This window comes from Carassius carassius, chromosome 36 (genome assembly GCF_963082965.1).
Source record: "Carassius carassius chromosome 36, fCarCar2.1, whole genome shotgun sequence".
In the NCBI taxonomy this organism is placed as follows: Eukaryota; Metazoa; Chordata; class Actinopteri; order Cypriniformes; family Cyprinidae; genus Carassius; species Carassius carassius.
Genome location: NC_081790.1, coordinates 5,168,905 through 5,191,468, shown reverse-complemented (window position 1 = coordinate 5,191,468; position 22,564 = coordinate 5,168,905). Strand labels below are relative to the sequence as shown.

Genomic DNA, 22,564 nt, shown 5'->3' with positions numbered 1-22,564 from the left:
CTTGGCCACATGCCATGTCACTGGTAGGACCCTTGCTGTCTATGCAGGGTCAGAAAGCTCTTGGGCTTTATCAGAAAAGTTGATCTTAGTTGGTGTTCAGAAGATGAACAAATGGGTTTGGATCAACATGAGGGTATGTAGAGTAATTACTTTTAGAGTAATTAATTTTTCAGTAAACTAACGCTTGAAACATGATCAAGAGTAATATCTATAACAATGCAAACTACTCAACTTTTTAACTGAAATTGACAGTCTCTCTACATGATTCATGTAGGCTAATTTATAACTGAATGTTACAAGTAAATTTTTGCGTCTTCTACATATTACGCATACAAACAACAGTGCATGTGTGCATATTTTAAAATAAAAATAGCAGTCCGGTGTGACGATGTAGGAGAACGCAGCAAAACGGACGGTCTCCCGATTTTTTTCCTTTTCATACACATCTTTTGCAGAGAATTTCACTTTAAAGGCCGTTTAAAGCCGATTAAACAACTAAGGAAGAGTTTACAAGCTAACCGTTGCACAATGAGTAATAATCCTAAACAGAGAAGTGCAGCGTCGCAGTCGAAAAAGGCTAGCGTAGCTAGCAAACTAGCGAGCATGGTAACTGCGTCATCTCAAGATGAAAACCAAGATTCGGAGGGAAACATGGACGACTCTCTGTCCATGACACAACTTATTGCTGAACTAGCTAAACAACGGGAAGTTCTCAAAGAAGACATGGCTGCCCTGATACTAAACTCTGTAAAACCACTCCAATCCTCGGTGGATGCGTTACGCGAGACCGTAAACTCCTTTCAAAGTCGACTGACATCAACCGAAACCATCGCAGGAGAAAACTTTGAGCGTCTCGTGGCAGCGGAATCTACCATCAGCTCCCTTAAGGCTCAAAACACTCTGCTACTAGATCGTCTGGACGACCTGGAGAATAGATCGCGCCGATCTAACCTGCGCATCCTTAATGTACCTGAGGGGAGCGAGGATGGCAAAGATCCTACCGTATTCGTTTCAGAACTGCTGGCGGAAGCCATGGCTGAGGTATTCACGAGCCCACCACCGCTGGACAGAGCGCACCGTTCGCTCGGACTCAAGCCTATAGCGGGTAAACCCGCGCGTGCCTTTGTGCTGTGTTTTCACCACTATAGTGACCGGGAGCTTGCCTTCAGATGGGCCAGACAACACGAGGTGAAGTTCAGAGGGAATACGCTGAGGGTCTATCCTGATTTGAGCTTGGCCCTCGCTAAAAAGCGCGCCACGTTTAACCCGGTGAAACGAGATCTGTATCAGCAGGGCATCCGATTTCGGCTGCTATACCCCGCACGCCTCAAAGTCATGTTCAAGGGAGATAACCTCATTTTCGAGACTCCGGACGAAGCAAATGACTTTTATGAGAAACAGGTGCTTGCTCAGAAAGGAAAGTGAGATTCGTTTATTCGTTTCGTTTAAAATGAGACTTCTTCATAAAGTAACGTTGGGCACGTAACATTTACCATCACCAGGGGAGTGTTCATGACAAAAACTATTCAGGAGTTTTTGGAGTTTGTTGTTTTCCCCCCCTATTTGCATGGCTTGTTTGCGATGTGCAGGTACTTTGGACAGAACTTATCCCAGAGGTACTACTCTATTTATTTTATTTTCATCTCGTATACATTTATCACCAGATGGTTAATGGGTTCTTGTAGTACCAATAGTTCAAATGCTCTGAGATATACCTTTGGAGCTTTTGTTACTTATTTTATATTAGCCTTCTAAGTTCACTGTTATGTTTGATAATCGGGAGACTTCCACAGGAAAATAGTCTATCCTGAGACCAACGTAATGAGGGAGTCAACATATCGGAAGCATAATGGTACAGGGATACAACCTTCTTGTATAGGGAAGGGTTTGGTTGGGGAAGGGTGGTTTTTTATTTTTTGTTTCTTTTTTTTACTTTTTTGGCTTGATACTTTGTTTGTCCTATCTTGCCTTACTTACTGGGTGCTTATTGCACCCTTTAATGGTTTAGACTTTACAACTGTATACAATATACATAACTATGTTGATGGAGACAACACACTGTTTAAGATTTATATATACTCTTATGTGATTAATAATCTATAAACAAGAGACATATTATGGGATTCACAAAAATTATTTCATGGAACATATCGGGATGTAACCATGTAATAAAGCGTAAGAAAATCCTCACCTATCTCAAGCAAAACAAATCAGACATAGCTATGCTGCAAGAAACTCATCTAAGTGCTGAGGAATCTGAGAAATTTAAAAGGGGGTGGATTGATCAGGTATACTCAAGTACATTCAACACTAGGAGTAGGGGTGTTGCTATTTTGATTAGAAAAGGCTTAGACTTTAAAGTCCATAAAGCATATAATGACCAGGGAGGCAGGTGGATAGCCTTGGATTCTAGCTTAGAAGGACAGAAAGTTACAGTTATGAATATTTATGCCCCCAATGTGTTATCTCCTGATTTCTTTAGCGAAATTTGCAATATTATTAGAAATATTGGTAATCATAATATAATACTTGGTGGTGATTTCAACCAAGTTAGGAATGCGCAGCTAGATAAGTCAAGCTACAAACAGGCCATACCTTTAATGTACACAGCCATTGATACTATGATAGATGAATGTGGCCTAATAGATATATGGCGTACACTTCATCCTCTAAAGAAAGACTTTACATTCTTCTCCCATCCTCATGGGTCATACTCAAGGATTGACTATATTCTAATCTCAAAACAGTTGGTGAGTCAGGTTCAATCTGCTTCAATAGGGAATATTGTTCTCTCTGATCATGCCCCAGTAGATGTGGTCTTTACCACATCGAACTATTAAAAAAAACACAAGATGGCACTTTAACAATTCACTATTGCAAAATGAGACCTCATGTTCCTTTATACAAGCGGCAATAGACGAATACTGGCTTTTCAATTACGGCTCGGTCCCTGATCCTGGTATAACATGGGATGCTTTTAAGGCTTTCCTGAGGGGACAACTTATTCAACACTGCTCGCTACGTAAACGCCTGGAACGTGAAAAATTAGTTAAATTAGAAGAAAAGATCAGTACCCTGAAAAAACAACATATTAATCATCCAGACCCAGTAACCCTTAATAATTTAAACAGTTTGAAATTGGAACTAAATGACATAATACAGAAAAAAGCGGAATTTGCTCTATTTTGCACAAAACTAAATTATTATGAAAAAGGTGAGAAAGCAGGTAAATACTTAGCCCATAGAGTGAAACAGCTTAGTACTCAAAACTTAATTCCTTCTATTTTTGATGATAAAAATAAACTGACTACAGAAGCCGGGGAAATTAATAAGGCTTTTAAATCTTTTTACCAAGATTTATATACATCGCAAGGGGAAGTAACTACAGAACAGTATGACTGTTGTATTGACATTCTCTTCCCTACAGATTCCATGTCTATCCACACAAGATAGCGACTCGTTAGAAAATGACATCACATTAGAAGAGATTAAGGGTGCCATACAGGACCTCAAACCAGGTCGTGCCCCCGGGGAAGATGGCTTTATCTCTGATTTCTATAAAAAGTTTTCAGAGGTGTTAGCTCCTAAATTGCTTTACGTCTTTCAGAATGCTCTGGTAAAGGGAAAGCTTCCAGAGAGTATGAGAACTAACATAATCACTCTCATTCATAAAAAAGGGAAAGACCCTCAACAATGTGCAAGCTACAGACCCATTTCACTTGGTAATGTTGATGGGAAGATATTAGCCAAAATACTTGCAAAAAGATTAGATCAACTACTACCTACTATTATACATCCTAACCAAGTTGGTTTCATCAGAGCTAGGTGTTCAGCATATGAGCATATGAGACGATTATTACACCTTATGTGGAGCTCTAGAAATAATACTGACCCAGTCATGGCCTTCTCTCTAGACGCAGAGAAGGCCTTTGACAGAGTTGAATGGGGCTTCTTATTTCAAACACTTAAAAGATTTGGTTTTGGACCTCTATATACTAAATGGGTAAACTTACTGTACAATGAACCAGTGGCATCGGTACTATGCAATGGTATAATGTCTTCACGGTTTGAGCTACATAGGGGCACAAAACAAGGGTGTCCCCTTTCCCCTCTTATTTTTGCACTGGTCTTAGAGCCATTAGCTATTGCAATACGCAATAATCCAAATATTCGAGGCATCATAGCGGGCCAGCAGGAACATAAGGTACTTCTATATGCTGATGATATCTTACTTGTTTCCAGCAATCCACAAATGACAGTGCCTACAATGTGTTCTTTAATTGACGATTTTTCCCAGATCTCGGGCTATAAAATCAATTGGACTAAATCAGAAGTAATGCCCTTGTCTAAAAATTGCCATGGGATAACAGGGGACCAGTGGCCATTTAGATGGGTCTCATCAGGCATGGTTTATTTGGGAATTAAACTTATACCAAGATTGGAGAAAATAATGCAGATTAACTTTCAACCGATTATTCAGGATATTCAAAATTTGTTACAGAACTGGAGTAAACCTACAATATCCACTCTGGGTCGAATTAATTTAGTTAAAATGATAATTGTACCTAAAATTAATTATCTATCATACATGCTTCCCCTTGTGCTACCACCATCCCTTCTGAAAGAATACAACAAATATGTAGAATCCTTCATCTGGCAGGGGAAGAGACCCCTTTTTAATCGTACTAAATTGTATTCTGCTAAAGGTTCAGGTGGGCTCTCTCTTCCCAGAATTGACTGGTATCATTGGTCCTTCTCGCTCTCGCAGCTGGCTAAAAACAATATGGCATCCAATGAAGCCCCTGCATGGGTACATATTGAAAAAGAACTAATTGCCCCCTTTCCAGCAGAGGCCTTCTTGACACAGCTTGCCCGATCAATACCAGACCAAAATCCAGTTCTTAAATTTTCTAGGGAAAGCTGAAAATTGTATCACCAACATTCAAAACAAACCCCATGGCTAACAACTAGAGCCTCGGTGTGGCACAACACCAAATTACGAATAGATAAGAGGGCTTTCTGCTGGATACAATGGGCTAATAAGGGAATATGGTATTTAGATCACCTGTATGAGGGTGAACATGTGGTCTCATTTAATCACCTGAAACAAACTTACAAACTATCGAACACTGACTTTTGGAAATACCTCCAAATAAGACATTGTCTCCATGCAACCATAAAAACTCCTGGTTTTTTTTTTTTTTTAAGGTCCTGACCCACCAACGGATGTACAGGTTCTGACTGCTACTAACGGTCACAAAAAGGGGATGGGCTCGGCTTTCTACGCCTATATTAGAGATGCTAATGCACCTAACTTAAATGGTCTTAAAGTGGCATGGGAAAGAGATTTAGGGGGGATGATCAAGGAAGAAACGTGGAAACAGGTTGTATCAAAATGGCATACTAATGTCCGTGAAACTCAATCCCAATTGATAAATTATAAAATTCTTAATAGATGTTACTGGACTCCAAGCAGATTGGCCAGATTTAAATTAAGAGATACTGCATTGTGCTGGCGGTGTAAAAAAGATATAGGAACTATGGTTCATATGTTATATGAATGTGACATGGTGGAGGAAATGTGGGAGAAAATTGTACAATTTGTTAATAATATTTTTTGCCTGTCATTATTTAAGAACCCTGCCTTGTGTATGTTGGGCATTATACCAGAGGATATGCCTATATCTCGACAACAGATGCTATGGTGCCGTTTAGCTATGGTCTCTGGATGTAGAGTCATTCTTAGACATTGGAAGTCAGACACACCTTCCTCATATGATGAATGGTTGGACCTTATGTCAAATATTGCTAGCTATGAACGTGTGATATTTAGAGCCTCAGGACGTCATGATTTGTTTATGAATCCCTTGAGTCCCTTTCTCTCCCTAACTGAAAATGTATTATAAAAAAAAAAAAAAAAAAGAGAGAGGGAAAAAAAAAAAATGTATATATATGTTTTCCAAATATGTCTTATCTGTGTTGTAACCTGCTATAGTCCTGTATAGTCTAAACATCATTCATTTTCTTCTCAGAGACCTAAATCTTTATTAATCTGTATAAATGTTATTTATTTTCCCTTTTATGTTTTATTCTGTAATTTTTTTTTATTTTTATTTTTTTTTATTTTGAGGAGGGGGCATTTAGCTGGGTTAAGGGGTAAGGAAAAAAAACAAAAAAAACTAAAACGTGTCATTGTTAGCAGTTAATTTCTGCCTGATGTTCATGTTCAAAAAAAGCTAAATAAAAAAAATAAATAAATAAATAAATAAAATAAAAATAGCAAAGAGATTATTAGAGAATTTACTTCACCATTTTCTCTAAGCGTTAAGGGAAAAAAGGTCCCCCTTTAAAAGTGTCGGTGTTCATTGTCTCTGTACACACACTTTTATAAAGCTATTGTGTTGTCATTGAAGGTTGTTGGATGATACTCTTCATAATGCATATTATTTACACATAATTATAGACATTATTGTATGTCATCCATAACACTTTATGTAAAAAAATAAAAACATTAATAATAAAATAAGCCTAATCAATAAAACGTGTTATTCCATTTGACTGAAACATTTGATCAGTGATTGCCTTCATTATACATTCGCACAGAGACTGAAATAAAGCAGTCCTCTCCACCTTTTCCTGAGTAAACAGTGAGCACTGCCCTGGTGGATTTCATCTTCTGTTAGGAATGCTTTTGTGTTACATCTTTATGCAAACCCATGTTTAAAAAGGGTAAAACTTAATTAATATATCTCTGAAACTACAATACTCTCATAAACACACAGACTGAGCAATTTTGCACCCTTTCTTCATGAAAATGCCAGCCCTGGGTGGAAAAAGGGAAAAAGGGCATAGAGACCTTCAGGAGTCACACCCAAGCATCCACCACCATTTATAATTTATCTCCTAATAATTTCATTCGATTGAGGTTGAAGTTTCCAATGATGTCATCATTTTCACACTCAGAAATCAAGCACAACACTGAGCAGCTGTGCCTTCTTCTAGGGTTTTCAGATTTTACCATTGTAGACTGTTCTAATCCACATTTAATAGAGTTAGAAATTGCCAGCTGATCAGAAATCATGGGAGTGAAAATGGTCTTGCTTTTAATTATAGTTCTGCACACATGCACTGCAGGCAATGGTAAGTACTTCAGTTGAACCATTTTCTCAGTTATGTCTTGCTGATGTGATGTGAAGTGGTAATTTAGAATAATTTATATACTATTATAGAATGTAATAAAGTTTTCAGTCTGAATTTTAATTTGTAGTAATTATGGTGCTTTTTATTGGGTTTAGTTTGTATGTTGCTATAATTTATTTTTCATTCCAGTTCCTTCATTGTAGTACTTCAAATGAATTGTCAGTTAGTTGTTAGTAAATATCTAATATTTATATTTTATTTCAGCTTTATTTCAATGTAAAAAAAAACATTTTTTACATTTTTATTTTTATTTTAAACTGTTTGAATTGTAGTGTTAGTTAGCAATAACAACACCATGCTGTACATAATAGAGTTGGGTGATAGAACTCATTTTATAAGATTACATTAGATTAGATTAGATTCAACTTTATTGTCACTGCACATGTATGGTACAAGACAACGAAATGCAGTTAGCATCTAACTAGAAGTGCAATAAGCAGTAAGTACAGGATATACAAGGTCTACAATATGTTACAAATGTACAGTAAATATACAGATAAGGCAGTATTATGAAAATAATTTGCAGATTTTAAATACTATCAGCATGATATACAGATAGGTGTACTATGAACATACTATACAGGTGGATTATGTAAAAGTGTACGTACACTATAAGCAGAAACTATGAATATCATTTACACTAGTGCAATGGACAGTAAAGTTCATAGAAAATATGTCAGTGTGCAAATGGATTACTCAGTATTATGCATGAACAAGTTTACTGTTTTTGCTTGTTGTAAATAAATAAATAAATCAGTCAGATGTAGTGTTGAAGAGGGGGAGGAGTCTGTGTGTGTGGTGTTGGGGGTGTTGGGGGGTGTCAGAGGGCAGAGTTCAGTAAGGAGACAGCTATAGGGAAATAGCTGTTCCTGAATCTGCTGGTACTTGTCCAGAGGCTCCTGAAGCACCTCCCGGAGGGCAGGAGGTTAAACAGTCCATGGTCAGGGTGAGAGGAGTCCTTGAGAATTATGCAAGTTTGTCGTAGACAGCGTTTCCTCTGGATGTCCTCAAGAGCAGGAAGTGGTGTCCCTGTGATGCGTTGGGCAGTTTTCACCACCCTCTGCAGTGCCTTGTGGTCAGCCACTGAGCAGTATATATGTATATATATATTTATATATAAATGTATACAAATGTATAAATTTATAACAAATTTAACAAATTCATTTAGTATTAAATAATGTCCATCAAAGTCTTTTTTGCAAATGTGTCCGACTTCTCAAAATTATTGTCTGATGGTATTATGAGGGCTTTGACAGTCTTTTGTGTTGATTACAGATTCTGACATTGCTCGGTATGATTTCAGTATAATAATTCCTCTGAACCATTCTTCAGAAGGTAAGAATAATAAACAACACACTGCATGGCAATTCTAGTGACTATTGTTAACTATTTTACATTTGAATGAATTTGTATATGAAATTGTCACTTCAAAATATAGATAATATTCGATGCTGGTGATATCCTATCATTCGACAAATGTAGCTGTTCATGTGCTAAAGCTGATTTATTTTTTTCTGCAGGTAGTAGTATGTGAAAATCACTAACAATGTTTTGTGTTGGTCACAGTTTTTAAAAAGCTAATAAATCGTTGGACTTTAGCCAGTGAGGCTAATAGGAGAAGTACTTCAGATACAACATCATACACTTACGAAACTGCACCAAACTCTGACAGATTAAACATTCCAGATGAGTCTGTTCTCTTCCTCAAAGGCCTGCTGTTCACACGCATCATGCCCTCATTCTACATCTTCATCATCCTCATTAGTTTGCCCCTGAACGCTTTGGCCTTGGTGACATTCACATGTAGGATTCGAGAGAAGAAACCAGCTGTGATCTACATGGCTCATCTGGCGTGTGTGGATCTGCTCTTCACCCTGCTGCTGCCTCTGAAGATCCACTACCAGCTGAACGCTTCAGATTGGGTGTTCGGTGAGGCGGCGTGTCGTATGCTCAGTGCAGCTTACTACTGCTACATGTACTGCTCCATACTGCTGATGATGTGCATGAGTGTGGACAGGCTGCTGGCCGTGGTGTATCCCATCGCCTCTCTGACCTGGAGGAGCACAAGAAAAGCCACATGTGTGTGTGTGCTGGTCTGGCTGCTGGCGCTCGCTGGTACGGTGCCGCTTCTCTTAGTGAGACAAACATTCAAGATAAATGATGTGGGCATCACCTGCCATGACGTACTACGCCAAAATGACCCTACAGTAGTGTTTTATGTGTATTTGTTCTCCATCCTTTCCTGCCTCTATTTCTTCTTGCCTCTGATCGTCACCTTTGTGAGCTACTCCACCCTCATATATGCACTTAGTGCAAAATCTGATCGCTTAACAACGTCCTCTTCATCTTCAGACAAACGAAGGAGAGCTGTGATTATGGCTATAGCTGTGCTGATTGAGTTTGTAATGTGCTTTGCACAAACAAATGGCATCTTGTTGTACCACTGTGTTCGTTTAGCCACTGGAGGCAGCGATGAGGAGGGGAAATACTACCTGATTGCTGTGTGTTTGGGGAGCGCAAGTGTTTTTCTGGATCCTCTGCTGTACTACTATGGCTCGTCTCAATGCAGAAAGCAAATCCGCTCTGTGTTTTGGTGCAGTAAAGCAAAAAAGAGAGAAAAAACGAGTATATCTCTCTCTTAAAATAACAACTATAGCCATATTCTGAGCTGTATTCTTTTTTGCCTTACAAGTCCACCGTAATATAATTATCTAACACTGAATAAATTGTAGGATTTCATTGTCTCTGTATGCACACTATTAACAATGTGTAGCTATTGTATTGTGTCGGAAAAGGTCTCAGAGAATGTTTTTCATAATGCATAACATATTATTTGTCTTAATTAAGAAAATAATAAGTAATCAAAGCTGTAATAGCATTTGACTGAAGCTTGATCATTGATTGTACTCACGTCTTATCATTGATTCTTTCGTCATTAATTATAATAAAGCTGTAAGAGTTGATCCTGTTTCCACACGAGTTTGAGTCCTGGCACATGTTCCTCATCCCACTTTGATAAGCAGTAATAAATTATATCTTCACCAAACAGTTAGTTCTTAGTGTCACAGTAAAAGCATGACAGGCTATATTTGTTTTCTATTTTTTTTACTTATTATTAATAGTAATATTATTTGTAAACCTTTGATTGAAAATGACTAATTTCTTGCTGTTGGTATTGGCACACATGCAGATACTATGAACATGCACATCACTTCAGGATGTAGAATGACAGTGATTTTGCCAAGTAAGACATGTTCCTGGATCAACATCTTCTGATGATCCTGGATCAACATTATTGTCCAAAAATATAGACTTTACCCAATCCCTATCCCTAAACCTAACCCTACCCATAATTTTTTTCTCAAATCAGTGGGAAATTATAGCTGATTAACAAGGGTGAAGAAGCACTGAACCCTGATTGTAAGCTTAAAACAGATATTTTCTGAAAAGTTATATCTCTATTCTGATTGGTTGATTGGAATGTTGTTCCAGGAATAACAAGGATTTTGATCCAGGAACATGTTGTACTTGGTGAAATCAAGTTGACCACACATCAATGGCTTCAACAAGAAACAGTTAATACAGTAGCATCAAATTTCCAGATCTGCTCATTACAGGCAAAATCACTTGAGCTCTTACACATTCTGTGGAGATTTGTGTCCTAACCACATGCATCAATGTATGGTCAGAAGAGTGCAATGCTTCAGGCCACAAGACCCTGAAATGCATTGAGTAATGTGTCTTGTTAACAAAAGTGCTATCAGTTACAGTATGTCCATTAAGTGTTCCTTGTGTTGTGCATAATATGTTTTGCAGAACTACCTGAAGTATAAAACAATATGTTCCACTCCATTCTTGTAAATGGCTGAAAAGACAATACTCTCTGAAAACAAACTATATTTTTCATCCTCTTCATACAAAGAACTTTAGAATTAACTAACTGACAATAGGCTTTAATATGTGGGGGGACATTTCGCAGAGTGGAAAATGTATTGAAATAGTGGTAGCGCATCACATCCAAACCGATCAACATCTGTTTATCTACTCATCTCACTAACTGAAGGCTACAGTGATGTCACCACCACATTGCATCCTCCAATTTTGGCACATTAGCAATCACTTTCATATCTGTCCATCTTCAGATTCTAAAGTTTGAAGTTTTATGTATCCCATCGCCTCTCTGACCTGGAGGAGCGCAAGGAAAGCCACATTCATATGCACATTAGTCTGGCTGCTGGCACTTGCTGGCATAGAACCACTTCTCACATTGAGACAAACATTCAGTTTCCAGAATCTGCATGGGTGTCACCTGCTTTGACATGTTGGATGAAGATTCTTCAGGGATGTTGTACTTATCCGTGTTCCTAATCCTTCCCTGCATCTACTTCTTCCTGCTGCTGGTCATCATCTTAGAGAGCTACTCTAAAATCATTTATGCGCTCTACTGCTGTGCTGACTGAGTTTGTGGCTTCCTGTTATACAACTGTGTTTGTATAACCATGGGAAGTGATGGGTTGGATGCCTATTTGTTGGACCTGTTGGACATGTGTTTGGGAAGCACAAGTGTTTTTCTGGACCCTGTGCTGTATTACTACGGCTCGTCTCAGTACAGACAGCAGATCCGCTCTGTGATTTGGGGCAGCAAGGCAAAGAGTGTAAAACAAATAAATGGCCTAAATAAAAATGAGATATCACTTTAAAATAATTGCATTTGGTAGACACTTTTATTAAATGCAGTTTGCTCTGCCTTCAGGGGTTTCATTAGTTAATACTCAATCTGCAGAAATTGTATTTATTCGTCTACTCTCTAATAAGTGAACGTGTGAAACAGAGATTGTAACTATGTCCCTGTCTCTCTATTAATAAATAAATAAACCCTGAATTACAATTTGACTGAAGCCATGTGATCATTGATTTCACTTATAGCTACATGCTCATAGCTGTGATTTAAAGCAATCCTCTAGGTAGCGGTTTTTATCCATATGTCTACCCAACGTAAATAAACCGTAAAATTTACGGTAGACAAATCTGTTGTTTAACGTAGTCTATTATTTTAATCTACTTATTTTTAATTCGATCGTTTTAACTTTATTATTTTTACGCTGTAATTTGCTTCACAAACCTATAAAAACAATATATATTCTACAATATTTACCACTTATTACACACACAGAAGCTGTGATAAAAGAAACACACAGAAGCTGTGATAAAAGAAACACATACAGAAGCTGTGATAAAGCAGTCCTTCATGTGGTAGTGTTTATTCTAATCTGTGTTAAACCATAGACTGTATAAAAACAGGGTCTAACCAAGCACCATAACCAAGAAACTATATGCTTAGTCTAGATCTGGTAACCAAATCACTAATTCGCTGTAATTGTCATCTTTCTGTGTAGCTTCTCTGCTGAGTGAGAGATCGTATTGCCAGTCAGCACCTGACATTGCGGAAGGATATCATTTTTAACTTTATCGCGCTCTGGTGCGGGTCACGAGTCACAAATGTTACAGCGGAGTGGTATCTTCACAAGAAATTAAGAGGCGTATAGCGCTTATTAGGGCACGTAGTCCCGTTACTGAAGAAATATGAAGAGTGACTAATCAGAATGCTATGTGTTTGCTTGTATCTGAGTAAACGTACATGAACTGCCTGTATTAATAGTTAACGTGTGACCAGGCACGGCTTTTCGGAAGGGCGTGGACCAGGTAACATTAAGGTCACATGTCTTTGATGGACGGTGAGCTCCAACACCTGACTATAAAGAGCTGATTTTATTTATTTCCATGACGGAAACAGTTCACTCTTAAATAAACACAGCTGTTCCCGTTAATTTCGCATTAATTTCGTAGGAATAATGGCGAATCGATTTATCTGGATTTCCGCTTTGCTTACCTTAATCAGCGTCAACCTGTCTAGTCAAAGTAAGAATGTTTTTTCTTGTTTAAATATTTAAAGAGAAGTGTCTAATCATATTAAACATTTTAAATGTTTATAAAAATGGATTTCTAGATCTTTATCATATAGTTATTGTGGTTTACTTTTTGATGTTTGTCTGGAAAAAAAAAAGTATCATTTGAAAATTAACCTCGTTTTCCCATATTCTTTTAGTGCTTCTTTGACCTAAATCGTTTGACATATTAATGGGGCTCTAGCAATCTATTAAATAAACTGAATGTGTATGTCACTTCCGTATGGGCTTCTGCTGTGGCTTATATAGGCCTACAAAGCAGTTTGTTTTAGTATGTAAAAATGTATTATATTTGGATAACCAGTGTGTATATAAGTAGGCTGCGAGTAGATTGATTTCACATTGTTTATAGTTGCCTCAACTATCAATTATGTGCCCATATTTGGATAACACAATGCCTGAGTTTTGTAATGCATGTTTTGCTGCTATTTATAGTCTTTGCTATGAGTAATAGTAGCATTGATCTTAAAGGTCTATCTTTAAGATATATCTGTTATAGACCGATATATCTTATATCTGTTCCTTTACCACAGACAGATTTCATAACTTGCATTCTGATGCAGATGCCAGATATATAGACACAAGTTTGTAACGATTAGTTTATATCTGGTATGAAACATTAAAGCACTGTAGTGATGCATGTGGAGTGAAGTCTGTAAAGTATGTTTGTCTATCTAAACTGAATCTATCTGTCTGTCTACCATTTATCATGAATGGATTTAATTTTCCTTCATTTTAATTGTAAGGGAACCGTGTATGATTACAATGAACTAAGATGAGTGACAGATTTTAGTTGTTATAATGGGAGAGCTCTATGTGCCCTTTCTAGGCTATATTATCAATTCAGAATTTGAATAAATTAAATTCTATGTTCATGCCAAGGGTGGCCCTGTTACAGAATAGAGGTAGAAGTTGTAATTTACATAACCACAAGTTTAATGTGGCAGATGTGGTCCAATTTTTCTCATGATACTGTGAGTTTGTGTATTTCTAGCACAGTAGCGTTGCACTTCGGGTGTCCTGTGTTCAAATCCAGACTGAGGGACCTAACCTAATCTTTCTCCCACTTCACTCCCTGCTAGTTATGATCTGTCCTGTCATAATAAAGGAAAAAATGGCAAAAAAATTAATCTTGAAATAAAACAGTCTTGTATGTCTTATCTGATAAACTGTAATGAAGCAACATGTCTATGGTTAAATTATACAGTGACTTAACTTTCAGTAGAATTTATTCAGAAAACCTAAACCCAGTGGTAAACCACTTATTTCAGATATGATGCACACTGGATGAGAAGTGACATGCCATCATGTTCTCACGTTCAAGGCAACGTTCTAACATCTAATCACTGAATCAAATCACCTTTCAGGCAAAAATTTAGCTTCAAGAATAAAAATAAAGGCGTAGATGAATTTTCCTGTTAAAACAGTGCAGTCTATCTATCTATCTATGTGAAGCATCGACTTTATACAGTCCAAAGAAAGACAAGTATTGAGAAATGATGAACTTTTCTGTATCTTGCAGCCAACATTAATATCATCTTAATATTCAACATTTGTGAATTAAGTGCAAGTCAAAAGAACTATAGTGGTGCAGATATGATTTCCCATGGGGTTTTCAATAGAGTAAAATAAAACTTGATACGTTGATGTTTTGTTCTACAACGTATTCACAATCCAAACTGTCTTATCTAGTTTTTACAAATAAATTTTTGAAAATAAATTTTACTGCTTCAGAAAATTTATTTTCTGTGTGAGTGTGTGCAGTTTGCGTTTTAGATTCGTCTACTTAATGTTAACCACGAGCTTTATTGTACTCATAAATTAAAAAACCCTATTATAAAACCAAATAGTAAAATCTAGAAGGAACCATCAGTGTCTTCCAGGTTCTGATCTCATACCTGCACCACTCTATAATTTCTCGACTGGTGAAATGAAATGGTAATTATCAAACTGTCGTCAGCGAATGAAAATCGGTGGTGTCACAAATCTGTCTGTCTATCTGTCTGTATGTCAATCATTGATCGATGTTCTTATTTTCTGTCGTTCTATCTTGTCTGTAGGTTCTATCGAGGACAGAGGCTTTACTGGTGTTGAAACGGAGTATGGAGTGTCTGTGACATCCACTGCTGTTGCTGTACTGGACAGCAAGCTCACGCAGATCTTCTTCCCAGTGCTGTACATCATCGTCTTCAGTGTGGGCTTGCCAACCAACGCTATGGCCATCTGGGTGTTTCTCTTCAGGACAAAGAAGAAACATCCCTCATCCATTTTCATGGCCAACCTCGCACTGGCCGACCTTCTGTTTGTAATCTGGATTCCCCTAAAGATCGCTTACCATTTTAACGGAAATCACTGGATCTACGGAGAAGCACTGTGCAAAGTCCTGATTGCCTTTTTCTATGGCAACATGTATTGTTCAACTGCTTTCATTGCGTGTATTAGTGTCCAGAGGTACTGGGCCATAATACATCCTCTTTCCCAGCAGAAAAGGAACAACAAATTGGCAACTGTTGTTGCTGTGTGTGTGTGGCTGGTTGTGTGGGTCATTACCGTGCCTCTTTATTTATATGACCAGACTGTGAAGGTCACCAACATGAATATTGTTACCTGCCATGACGTAACTCGCCCCAGTCAGTCACGCTACCCTTCTATCTACTTCCTGATTATGGGAGTTGTCGGATTCTTAGTTCCCTGCATAGTATGTATAGTAACCTACGTGCAGATGCTACGTGCCCTGAAGAGCTCGATGACGGACGCTGACATTGTTCAGAAGCGAAGGAAGGCTGTCATTCTCATTGTCACGGTGCTGGTGATGTTCCTAGTGTGTTTCACCCCGAGTAACATCATGGTTATTGTGCATTACTCCCTGCTTTCTATGGGAGTACAGGACAGCGGTTACGGCTTCTATCTTTCAACGCTATGTCTGGCCAGCCTCAACAGCTGCGTCGATCCATTCATATATTATTTTGTTTCAGATGAGTTCAGAGAACATGTAAGAAACACGTTTCTTTGCCGCAGTGAACGCACTGCACAGAGGATGCGGGTTTCTTTCAGCGCACTGAAGTATTCAAAGAAAAGCACTAACTACACATCAGAGTCCGGAAACACGCAGAGCAGTTCCTACTAAGAATGGCATCTGGAGAACTGTTTATAAAATCTGTCCTATGCTCTGATGCTCTACAATACCTCTTGAAAACTGTATAAGCTCTTGTTATTTTATTATTAAATGTTGTAAGGGCAATTTTCTGAAACATGCACTGATTTATAATTGCTGACATTTAACATGTAATTACAATTAAACATTTTTTTTTTCATAATCTCACATAAATGCTCTTTTTATTTATCTTGTTAAACATTGGAATTACATCCATATTTGAAGTTCTTAAGACCTTAAAAGGACATCTAAAGGTTCTCCCTTCTCCTTGGAACTACAAATTGGCCTCCTGTTTGAAATGGACACCGTGGAAATGTTGAAGAGTTGTTGTTATTATTGTGTTGCCATTAAGTCATTAGTTACAGGTTGTCTCACTGTCTGTTTGGTTTAGTGGTATTTCTCAGAAAATTCACTTTTAAATGGACTCCGGTTCGGTAGAAATAGACTAGAAGTTGACTAGAATAACTAAAAATGTAATATATTTTAAGCACCTGTTACAGAAACCATTTTGCATTTATTCCTGTTAGCATAAATGCATGTACAAGTGTCTCTAAAAGAATGTGAAATGTTATGTGAATCACACCAGTGACCAATTTTAGATGTGTGAATGCATAACCAGCAAACATTAACTTGCTGTCATAGCAACAGGTGCGCAATCTTAAACATTAACCTCATTTTAGATGTTCTAAAGCACTAAATGCTGGTAATGTTACTCCCATTTTTATGCTCGCGAGCAGGCTTATTTCATTACAGGCTTATTTCATGTAAACAGGATTAGACTGCGGCTCATAAACGGAGATGATACGGGAAGTCCAGCGCGATAGTGCACTTTCTGAGATATATATATGTATATATATAATTTTTTTTCTTTTTCTTTTTTCTCGTGACTCTTGAGATTATCGTTTACATTATTAATTTGTTGGAAAGGCACATTTATTTTCGACTTGTCGGAGTCGGGCTTTAACTACAGAACAAACTGTACCCTAAGATTATTTGCGAGTGGCTCTTTCCTTTATAGCCTACTATTGGAGATGCGGAGAACTAGATGGAAAGTGCTGTCTGTCGTGCCATTCGGAGTTTGCCTGATGCTTTTAGGTTTAAAAAACAGTTTTAGTTTTTTTTGGTGACATTTCCAAGCCACTTTAGACCCAAAGTTGTAAAGCAGTTTTTTATTTTTTTATTTATTAGACGACTATACTATTTATTAGACTATTTAAATATTTTTTTAATGAAGATCATGCAATCATGGCCATGCTGATTACAGTATATGTCACTCAGGCTTATGCTAGACCATAGACTGCCATCAAGGCCTCAATGAAGGGGATTATGTGAACAGAAATGGGGTTCACAATGTAAATGTGCAGCCCAATTACTATTGTGATTCTTAATATTCCAGATTAATAATATTATATCAAATAAAAAAAGGCAGTTGACAAATCACAAATGTGAAAGCAAATGGCCAGGATCTGTGCATGACTTAAGATTTTGCAGAGATTCACATTTATGCACATTATTTGAAAAGTGGTAAGGAAAGTTCCACAATTAACTATCAAGATATATTACACTTATGCTGATCCTAACAGAACTGCATTATTTCATAGGTGATTATGACATGTTCCTGTCTGCAGACAGGTGTTTTATGACCCCATTCCCTGACCCAAACCAGTTGCAGCTCCAGGACAAGGGCACACAATGAGATTAACTTTGGTTATCTAAAGGGAAGATTTCAGTGTCTGAAAAGTCTGAGGGTTGCACACCTGACAGGGCCTGTGACATTGTTGCATGTGCCATATTACACAACATTGCCAAAAAAAAAAACACTTTTCATTAAATGTTTAATAAAAGACAAATATGCTTAGTTCCTTGAGTTTTATTTCAATTGTTCTTTGTAAAGAAAAGCCAGTGGTCAAGTGCCTGCAACAAGAGATATTAGACACATGCCTCATGCAACAAATAAAAAGGAAAAGTTGGCTATACACTGCCCACCTGTAGTAGGTCTATGTCTCCTCTGTCTGTGCAGACTATTCTGTAGGCCTTTCTGTAGATGTGGAATCCTGCAACTTATACTGCAGCCATAAAGCATACAAGTATAAATTAAGTAAAGTTATTATGCACTTGCAGGTAGGCTAGTTCCTCCATATGACAGTTATCTGAGAGGGTTTATTCACTGTCCAGTGCAATGGAAACAAATAGACATTACAAAGTCTTATACTTTCTTTCCTTTGGAAAGTTAGAAAATGTCCAAGTGTTGGTGTATTATGTAAAAGTACACAAAAGAGGAAAACAATGTCATTACAATGAACTACACTTGGGAAAAATGTGATCAATAACTCTTTTTGAACTCTTCTTCAATAAATAGTTTTACATTAACATAAGTTTATCAGTTTTCACTTTCACAAGTCAAAGCAATTCATCATTACTCAAGATTTAACAGTTGAAATGACTATACAGCCTTAATTTAATGCAGCAAAATATTTTACAGTGTAGGCTACTAAGATCTTTTCTATTTTTTCAGCCTTTTCCTTGGTTGCTATTATAAACAGACAACCATTTATTTAACAGTGCCTTTTATAGAAGAGAAGAGACTATAATATAACAAAAAAATACCATGTAGAATATTTTGTACTTCACTTTTATTCGTTCCCATGTTCTAGTGTGGTGACTCTGACATTACAATGAACAAAATAATTATGCAATTATTAAAATACAAAAATATAGGCTAATAAGTGATAAAAAAAACATATAACATGGCCACTTCTAACGGATTTAAATTGTCTGCTACTTTTTGCCAGCGCTCTCTCCTGGCTTTTGCAGACTTTGAGGTGTTCCCTGGCGTTTTGATTAAACATTAAAATTCCGAATAAACTTCGACTATCTTGCTCTGCTGAGGAGAAAAACTGTGCGCGCTCTTTGGCCACGCTGAGCAGCCAATAGCAGCGTTGCTGATCAATGTTTCTACTGTCGATACATATCCCATTTTAAACCAGCGCGTGAACGCACAGTTATCTCAGATAACTCAATCCAGCGATACTAATCATAAACAACAGGTGTGTTCGAAGAACTCAATTAGCCGGATTATGATTAGCACGATGAAATAATCTTGGATGTGTCAGTTGATCTCGGATGTAATAAGCAACGTACGAAGAACGAGCCCCTGGTGTAATAAATATAGATTTAAACTCAAAGAGACAGGATAGTCTGCGCATGACCTGCTGTTTTTTCTGACCGAGAAGGCGAAATGAACATCACCAGAGCCCGCAGTGTGTGTTTCATACTCGAAGCCGGAGGGCGCTCTAGCGCAGAAAGTCATAACAGGAAATTCCTAATATTGGCATCAGCGGCCAGCTATCGCTGTATGAAAACAGTTGTTTTCGGTCTTGTATTTTCAAGTCCAAAAAAATCTCCAGCAGCTGATAAATAAAGTATAATAACAATGCAGTTCTAATTGACATAGCATTTATTACAGTATAGAAACTATTCTGCCTTATTATGTGATAAAAAAGTGTTTGTATTATATATACAAATCATTATTATATTTATTGTCCAGCAGTTATAGATTTCTAAGCCAAAAAAAAGCTAGAAATTAGAGAAAAATTAGTTGCCTTTAGTATCCACTACCAGTCAAAAGTTTTTGAACAGTAAGCTTGTTAATGTTTTTTTAATTCTCTTCTGTTCTCCAAGCCTGCATTTATTTGATCCAAGTACTGCGAATCAGTGAAATTGAAATATTTTTACTAGCCTATTTAAAATAGCTGTTTTCTATTTATGTATATTTCAAAATGTAATTTATTGAGATTTCAAAGCTGAATTTTTTTGCATCATTACTCCAGTCACACGATCCTTCAGAAATAATTCTGATATACTGATTTACTGCAAAAAAAGAAAAAGAAAAAAACTCTTATGATAATTTTGAAAACAGCTAAGTAGAATTTTTTTCAAGTTTCTTTGATGAATACAGTTCAGAAGAGCAGCACTTATCTGAAATAGAAATCTCTTGTAAAATTATGTCTTTATCATCACTTTTGATCAATTTAAAGAATCCTTGCTAAATAAAAGTATTAATTTCTATAATTTATTTAACAATATATATATATATATATATATATATATATATATATATATATATATATATATATATATATATATATATATATATATATATATACTAAGCTTTTGAATTATATGGTGTATAATGTTGCGAAAGCTTTTTATTTCACATAAATGCTGATGTGTGGATCCTTCTGTTCATCAAAGAATGCTGAAGAAAATGTACTTATCTGTTTTAAATATTGATAATCAGCAAATCAGCATATTAGAATGATTTCTGAAGGACGTGACACTGAAGACTGGATGAATGATGCTGAAAATTCACCTTTGATCACAGGAACACATTAGATTTAAAATATACTAAGATAGAAAACAGTTATTTTAAATAGTATACTTTTTGCTGTACTTTGGATCAAATAAAGGCAGGCTTGGTGAGCAGAAGGGACTTCTTTCAAAACATTAAAAATCTTACTGTTAAAAAACTGTTGACTATTAGGCTATATAGATTACAGAAATGTTATATTATAATGAAATTACACACACACAGACACATATATATATATATATATATATATATATATGTCTGTCTGTGTGTGTGTGTGTGTGTGTGTGTGTGTGTGTGTGTGTGTGTGTGTGTGTGTGTGTGTGTGTGTGTGATTTCTGTCCCCCTCACTTCTGAAAAGATGGCTACGACGCTGGGCCTATGTATTGATATTTGGATTAAATTTGTTTTCATATTTTCAGCTGTTATTAATTTTAGTTTTAAGTTTTAAAATTTCCAAAAGGTTTACTATTATTTTCAGTTTTAGAATTCTTAAACATATTCTAGTTCAATATTATAGTCAAATTTTACTCCAAGGTTTTTTGTTTTTTTTTCAGGTTATATTAAGTGATTTTTTTATAATTTTAGTTTTAGTGTAAGTACACTACAACACTGTATGTTGTGGTCTGAGAACAGGGACGTGATTGTGTAATGTCATTTTGATGAAATGACAAATTAAAAGAAAGAGTACATTTGGCAAGAATCTGACTTGTTTTAAAAAATGGCAGGTAAATAGCCTTTAAATAGCAGTAGCTATTGTCATTAAAAGGGTGATGTTAAGCATTGGACTGTCCTCCAGTGTTGCCAATTTGGGATTTCGTCACCAAATGTAGCTACTTTCTCATAGCTGCGACTTTTTTATTTTAGCTATATATGAATAAAACTAGCACTTTTTTGGAGATTTTTATTTTTTTAATTGGTCTCCCCCTGCTGGAGGCCCATGACCTCTCACATTTGCTCTCAATCATGCCCATGAGTCTGCGCAGGGAACACACCAGTACACCATGCCTGCCATGACGCACACCACAATTGCATTGATTACATGAGGGCACCAACTACTCGATGCATGAACATCTAATTTTAACCACGGACAAAAAAGTTATACCACAAATCATGCACATTCATGTCAGCCAGATACTGAGAGACACAGTGCATCATCGTATCATGTGTGCTGGGATGCAGCATTGGCACTTACTTTGTAGTAATAGAGTGTGTTGACTGAAATAAGTTTGTATGAATAAAGTTTTTGTTTTTGGAGAATCATAATATCTCTTATCTCTGTTGTATTTTAGCAGGACAGGGATGCATTTTGGTGAAACATAAAACAAATTCCCAACATTATGTGTCTTTTCCATCATGTCTGATGTGCGTGCAGATCACAAGCATTTCCTAATTTTGTTACAATTCATCTCTTGTTATATTTTTATATTGTCATCATTTGTTAAGTCTGTGTGTGTGTGTGTGTGTGTGTGTATATATATATATATATATATATATATATATATATATATATATATATATATATATATATATATATATATATATATATATATATATATATATATATATATATATATATACACACACACTTTCCTTTACTTGTACCAAATTTACCTGTATTTACTTTACTTTGGTTTCATATTTGGCGACTTTTTGTGAAAAACTGACACTTTTGAGGATGGTTCTATAGATTTTCTGAGGGAGGGGTTTGGCAACACTGCAGTCCTCCCACGCTCAGATCACGTTGATTTCGGTCAGAGCTCGAAACTCACGCGCAGCAGCAGGATCCCACCACCGGGGCGCGCCGCGTCGAGCGTGTGAGGACCTGCAGGTAAAGGAGACACCTCGCTCTCAGAAGGTGTGTCCTTCATTCTT

At 36.7% G+C, this 22,564-nt stretch overlaps 1 protein-coding gene across 2 annotated transcripts; it reads left to right on the top strand.

Annotated features, from left to right (window-relative positions):
• Positions 1–12,758: 12,758 nt before the first annotated feature.
• Positions 12,759–16,494, top strand: LOC132116984 (proteinase-activated receptor 2-like). Of its 2 annotated transcripts, none has more exons than XM_059525935.1 (3): positions 12,759–12,935; positions 13,048–13,119; positions 15,227–16,494. In XM_059525935.1, exons 1-3 carry the CDS (start codon positions 12,920–12,922, stop codon positions 16,291–16,293), a joined length of 1,155 nt encoding a protein of 384 aa, XP_059381918.1. In that variant the 5' UTR covers positions 12,759–12,919; the 3' UTR covers positions 16,294–16,494. The 2 variants fall into 2 exon arrangements, with proteins under 2 accessions (XP_059381918.1, XP_059381920.1); XM_059525937.1 differs by having other exon boundaries at positions 12,885–12,903.
• Positions 16,495–22,564: the final 6,070 nt, after the last annotated feature.